General features: G+C 38.7%; 1 protein-coding gene across 1 annotated transcript; it reads left to right on the forward strand.

The window, feature by feature from the left end:
• Positions 1–530: 530 nt before the first annotated feature.
• Positions 531–5222, forward strand: LOC130230736 (CD209 antigen-like). Its single transcript, XM_056459937.1, has 3 exons — positions 531–688; positions 761–864; positions 4855–5222. The coding sequence occupies exons 1-3, from the start codon at positions 569–571 to the stop codon at positions 5015–5017; spliced, it is 387 nt and encodes a 128-aa protein (XP_056315912.1). The 5' UTR covers positions 531–568; the 3' UTR covers positions 5018–5222.
• Positions 5223–6893: the final 1671 nt, after the last annotated feature.

Raw genomic sequence — 6893 nt, forward strand, 5'->3', positions numbered from 1 at the left:
ACATTGTTAGCATATATAAAAACTTTAGCTACAGAACCTAAGAAAAAATACCACCAACAAAGCCTGAAACTGAATTTCTAAATGTTTTCCACTGATATCTGTGTGTTTGTTTGTGTGTTTGTCAGGAAAATGCAGGTGTGTGATGTCGGTGTTGGTGATCCTGGGGTTCATTTGTGCTCTTCTGCTGCTCTTCATCACACTGCAGCACATCAGCATCACAGCAGAGAGAGACCTGTTAAAGACTTACAAGAACACAGTTGAATAGCTCAATCACACCATCAGCAGCTTACAGCACAGCAACTCTGATCTGAAGACTGACAAACACCAGCTGGAGGACAAATACAACTCTCTGAGTCTGGAGAAACACCAGCTGGAGACCAGAGTCAGTGATCTCAATGCTCAGAAGAGCCAGTTACAGAACAACGTGAACTCTCTGAGTCTGGAGAAACTGCAGCTGGAGACCAGAGTCACGTCAATGAGTGCTGAACTGAAGAAGGCTTATTCTCAATATGGTCAGTGCTAATCTGATATAATAGTTACTTTATCATTTGCATGTTTTGAAAAGGAAATGAATGTGTGTTGTTTAGTTTTGTTCATGTTCACTGAGGCGATGAGCTGGTCTGAGAGCAGGCAGTTCTGTAAGAATCGTGGAGCTGATCTGGTCATTATTAAGAGTGAAGAGAAGCAGGTGAGTTTGTTAATCGGGTGTTTGTTAATGATTGAGAAGAATCACACTTATCCTGCTGTTATTCACACACAGAGGTTGATTTCCTCATTAGTCAAGGAGGACACATGGATCGGTTTGTCTGACAAAGAGACTGAGGGCACCATGAAGTGGGTGGATAATTCACCACTGAATCAAGGGTAAGTCAACAACCACAAAGTGCACTTATTTGCCAGTGTAGTCATCATTAAACATGTTTACAATATTGAGCTTCATATTTAAGTGCATGTTAAGGCCACGGTATATGTTAAATTAAAGGGCCCCTATTTTGCATTATAACAGGTCATATTTTGGTTTTGGGGGGCTGACAACAGGCTGATCTGCATGCAAGGTCAAAAAACACTCATTGTCTTATAATCTGCATTTTTTTTATCTAATTATCCCAGCGACTCCCATATGAATCGTTCAGCGATTCATTTGTTCCCAAAACCCTCCTTAGCACAAAGCTAATCTGCGTTGATTGGAACGAAGACTCAGTCTGTTGTGATTGGCCAACTGGGTTCAGCGCGAGACAGAAAGATATGCCAACCATGGCTACAGTATGAAGTAGCAGAAAGTATATGATGTTAAACACCAGCATATAACTCTACTCTTAAACCTAACCCAGAGTTATAATAACGACACACATTCAGTATTAATGCACACAGTGGTAAAAGTTGAACTATTTTGAAAAGTGACCGCGCCGCACGTGTGTGCAGGAACAGCTGATGGTGGCCATAGCAACAAACAGCAGAGGATCACCAGTTCAGAAATCCATTGAATTGGTGAAGGAAGAAGCACGCGTCACGTTTTTAGCATGGTTTTGGACACGATATGCGAACAGCCACATACAGATTTAGCCTGAGAGATACAGTACAAGCACTGATCTATAATCGATACGTGATTTCAAGCCATGCAGAGTGATTACAACTTATAACACGCAAATAAACATATATTTAGCAAACTACACAAAACGAGGCAACAATTTTAATGACACTTACATGCTATGATCTGGAGGAAGAAGAAACTGGTCCATATGTACTGTAACAGTTACTGACAAAGTCCCTGTCAAAGTCTGACAAATTCCCATAGTCTCTGCTGCTCCTTTAATAGCAAATGGCTGGCGAATCCTGTGCAGGAACAAACACAGCACACGGTTGGCTATACTGTGCTATTGTTGTGAAATTGAACTTTAACCCTTTATTCCCCACAGCCGAATCTCCATATGTCAGTGATCGTCATCTTCTCGTCATGATCAGTCCTGTGATCCCCCGCACCTCCACTAGTGTCTGATGTGAAAGCGCGTTCACATTTTATCAAATCTGGAAGTACATATTTGGTGATGTACCGTATCGGCGTCAAAGCAATCAAGGAAAGATCCGAACCCAACTCGATTCGTTTATTAGATTCTGAGTCAAATATTTCGCTAAAGAATCAATAGTTTTAAATATGCTGCACTTTCAGATTTAACCCTCAGCTGGATGTTTTCATTCACTTAGAGATGTGTTACATTGCGTGAAGCTCATTTTCAAAAAAAATGGTGGCTCTTTAAATTGAAGAACAAACTGAAATGACATTATGGATAAAATCTGGCCAAAACAAAGTTATTTTTGATATAATTTGGGTAGTTCAAACAGCTCACCAAACTCAACTTTTATAGGAGATGATTAAGGTTCATAAAAAACTTTAAGCTGCCATTGGTCTATGATGATTATGAACTCGGCCTTCTTTGACATTGATTCATTCATTTTCCTTCAGCTTAGTCCCTTTATTTATAAGGGGTTGCCAAAGTGGAATGAACTGAAAGCTTATCCAGCGGATGCCCTTCCAGCTGCAAACTAGTACTGGAAAACATCCATACACACACTCATACACTACGACCAACTTACTTTCATCAAGTCACCTATAGTGCATGTCTTTGGACTATGGGGGAACCCACAGCGCCTGGAGGAAACCCACCTTCTCTGACATGTGATTTCTTAGTCTTGATTCGTTTCTCATTCCACGGTGGTCAGGCAGGAGAAAAATATCCAGCAGATTAACACAGGCCACATCTACTATAAAATACAGTGGAAAGTGGAGTAGCAGAGCTGGTGCAGATGTATCCGCACCTGTACGATCGCTCACACACTGGAAAAGAAGCCCACCTAGTCCTGCAACATCTTTTCTGAGAGTACTTATTCCAGTGGCGGCATTTGGTGTCTGTCCACGGCAAACAGAAAACAATGTACAAATGTTGTTGTCTGCTGGATGTTTATAAAACTGTTTTGGCCTTTTGATCTGATCACGGAAGCATGGTAGCGGGCTGTGCTTCAGATGCACTTCGCTACACTCACATTTATTCGATTTTCTTGTTTATTTTATACAACAAAATTAAGATATAAAATATATAAAATAAAATTTGTTCCAGCGAGGGTTCGAGCCCCGGCTGGGTCAGCTGACATTTCTGTGTGGAGTTTGCATGTTCTCCCCGTGTTGATGCGGGTGCTTCGGTTTCCCCCACAGTCCAAAAACATGCGCTATAGGGGAATTTATTAAACTAAAATTGACCGCAGTGTGTGTGTGTGTGTGAATGAGTGTTTCCTAGTACTGGGTTGCAGCTGGAAGGGCATCCGCTGTGTAAAACGTATGCTGGAATAGTTGGTGGTTCATTCCGCTGTGGCGACCCCTGATTAATAAAGGGACTAAGCCAAAGGAAAATTAATGAGTGAAATTCTGATCCAAAAACAAGAAATTTATAAAGTGGTCAAAAATTGTGTCTGACAAATTTCCATTCTTTCGGCTTACTGCCTCCCCATTTACCACACCTATACAGCGTTCACAATCACAACCAACATTTTGACAAAACACAACACAACACAAACAAGTCATATTTAAACTAAAGTACACAAAAAAAGGCTAAAACACTGGTCTCTCTCAGCCGCCATCATTGTTGGGCACATTACAAGCATGACCAACACAATCTCACGGCAATTCGTAACTTTTGATTTTGTAGCTAATTCGTATAAATTCGTACGATCTAATTCGTACAATTTAGTACGATTTGCTCATCCCCCAATGACGGTTGGGTTAAGGGGTGGAGTTAGGTGCCACGCCTCCTTTTTAAAATTGTACAATTTCGTACGACTGAACTCGTACGAATTAGCCACTACATTGACAAAACATAAAATACTTACGTGTAATTGTGAGATCAGGCTGGCATGACACATTTACAACCCCACCTACTACATCGTGGGGGTGTCTGAGTGTTCAAAAACAGTATAGTGCCACTCACCCTTTTTAGTCTTTAACAAATAACTAAAAAAATACTTTGTTTGAAGTAGGGCTGGGCAATTCATCAAAAAATAATCGAAATCGACATTCCGAACCTATAATCAATCTAATTTTTCCAGGTTAATATTATTTATTATTTTCTCTACCGCGTGTGGTTCCGCTCTGTTAAGGCTACTTTATACTTCTGCGTCGAACGCAGGCGGTATGGTCCGATGCAGCCTTCATGCACATAGCCTTGTATCTTTCAAAAAAATGTAGCTACACTTCTCAAGTTTGCACTACAGATTGGAAGCTGTGCCAGACACAGCATATTTTCCATTACAATAAAATTGTTATTTACATTCAAATATTTGTGTACAGAAGATGCAAGAAATGCACTGTTTAAAATATTATTTACAGGATGTACAAGAGTTATTTTATTTAGAAGAGATACTGCTTATTTTCTACTTTTAATATGAAAAACATTGAAAATAATGTATTTTGTTTACAAAAGTGCAAGTTATTTACTTTCACTTTTTAATAAGAAAAAAATTACTGTTGGTTTTAGCCAATGCGTGATTTAATTTCAGTTGTTCAACGCTGATGTTCATTATTTACATAGCACATAGTATGTGTTTCCTTCAATTATTTTTTAAAAAATCAAGTAATGCACCCTTAATTCAAAAATCTCTCACTTGTAATATGAGCTTATTTACTGTAGGCTACAAAACTTGTTAAATAAATAAATAAAATAATCGTTCAATAATCGAAATCGAGTTAAAATGTTCAATTAACCGAGATTTTGATTTTAGGCCAAATCGCCCAGCCCTAGTTTGAAGTATACCAGAGCCTTTTCACTGTGATTTGACTGATACATAAATCTGACACATGTTATTCAGGTTCTGGTCCCGTGGTGAGCCGAATAATGCAGTTGTAAATGAAGACTGTATTGAAATGACGCCTACAAAACCCATCCTGAACAACTGGAATGACGAACAGTGCTCAAGAGAGAAAAAAGGCATTTGTGAGAAATCGGGTTCATTCAGTCTTGTTTTTAAATAATTTGTAGTTTGAGTTTCCTGTCTTTAAAACCGTTTGCATCTTTGACATAACCTGCTTTCATAATATCAATCATGCCTTTAAATGTACTTTTATTTGCCGCATCATTTGCAGCAATGGATATTCAGATAAAAAAAACACTTAGCTGTCATTATTTTCTCTTTGCAGTGATACCCTAACATATTTTTCATTGTACTGTTGTATATCGAGTGTGTGAGGCTGTTTTTGAGTTTAACTGCTTATCATCATCATAATAAAGTTTTGATTTGATGCACTTGATGGACGTCTATGAGAGTTTTCCACCAGCCAGCAGGAGGCAGTAGAGAGCAGCTTTATCTGACTGAAGGAAACAGAGAGGAAGAGAAACTCAAAATCCAGTGCACTTGTTTCTGTCATTTAGCACATGCTCACCTTAATATGAGAAACCTTACATATACTAAAATCTAAATAGGAAACATTGGAAATGTATAATTTTTTTTTTTTAACAAAACGAGTGATTTGCATATATAACCCACCTATCAAGTTGATTTAACTGAAAAGGGGAAAAATATCTACTGGGTCTGAGCTTTCCAAAATATATATGAAATTACAACACAATTTATCTCACACCCACAAAACAAGATATTTATAAATGCTGTGGCTAAATTTGCATATTATTCATATTATAATCTCCAACTGCTCAAATAAAAATAAATACCCATACACAATATAATACTTTTGCGTTTGCTGTATTGCAATTTTCTGTTCCGTATCAGAACTGTTTTTCAGCCCTGATGAAAATGTACTCAGGTGTTTAAAACAAACAAAAATAAATAAATAAAATACAATATGATGTTCACAGCAATTCAGCTTTTTGAGAAAAAAAAAATAACTATACAGAAGGAGGAAATACAGTTTTAACAGTCTAAATGTCCCAATTTCAATATGAAAAAAAACTTCAAAGTCTTGAATGTAATGTAATGTAGTCTTGAATGTAATGTAAATGTAGTTAAATGAATGTGAATCAGTGTATGTGTTCCTACGAAAATCCTCGACGATTGAATGGTGACATGCATCCATCCAAAATTGGCAGGAATCCTCAGAGAGTGAATGCAACGAGTCTCTCCCCTTGCCTGTACGAGTCCAATGCGGCCGCGGCGCAATGGAACAGTCCAGTGTCAGTAAGCTAATGCAGCAAAACAATAGTGTATATGTCGAGCTAGTGTTTTTCCCATACTGATAATCTTCCGGTGACCTGCTATTGTAATTTTTTTTCCATTTTATACGGTTCCTTTTACAGCATTGATGTTGTAATGTAATTAAAATGCATTCAGTTAAATAAACTTTGGCATTCATTCAGTCGCTCAAGCGTAAAACGAGACAAAAAGCCGTTTATTCGCATGCGCCCATCAGAATCGACAGGCTAGCGCAGAAGCTCCATTGAATGTAACAGGGTAAAAAAAATGCTCATATTATAAAGACATGGTGGGGGAAATGTAATTTAATGCAGTGCTTCTTGTACAATCTGAGACCCACTTTATATCAGATATCATTCAGCCAGTGGAGATCGCTGATTTTTAAAGAAAACTGCCCTTAAATGCGCCGATTTTTGCATTGGCATACAGTTGACCGGAAGTGCTTAACCCAGGTTACTGGCAAAATCAAAGTCCTATTAGCATGCTTCGGCATATACCATAGACTGTAAAATATATGGACGTAGCATCCGTGATGTCACCCATAGCTTTCTGAACACTGCAAAAGAAGCTACAAGTAGGCGCAGCCAACCGTCGCCATTTTGTTCGCGCGTCATCGCACCCACGGCGGGATACCAAACAAGGGCAAAGAGGCGGAGAGTGAACGGAGCTACAGACACCTGCTGGCACTTTGCTTAGACCTGGCA

The sequence above is a fragment of the Danio aesculapii genome, chromosome 1, assembly GCF_903798145.1.
Source record: "Danio aesculapii chromosome 1, fDanAes4.1, whole genome shotgun sequence".
In the NCBI taxonomy this organism is placed as follows: domain Eukaryota; kingdom Metazoa; phylum Chordata; class Actinopteri; order Cypriniformes; family Danionidae; genus Danio; species Danio aesculapii.

Coding starts and splice junctions, on each gene's coding strand:
- LOC130230736 (XM_056459937.1), top strand. CDS start 569: ATGAATGTGTGTTGTTTAGTTTTGTTCATGTTCACTGAGGCGATGAGC. Junction 689..760: donor TTAAGAGTGAAGAGAAGCAG/GTGAGTTTGTTA, acceptor ATTCACACACAG/AGGTTGATTTCCTCATTAGT. Junction 865..4,854: donor AATTCACCACTGAATCAAGG/GTAAGTCAACAA, acceptor CATGTTATTCAG/GTTCTGGTCCCGTGGTGAGC.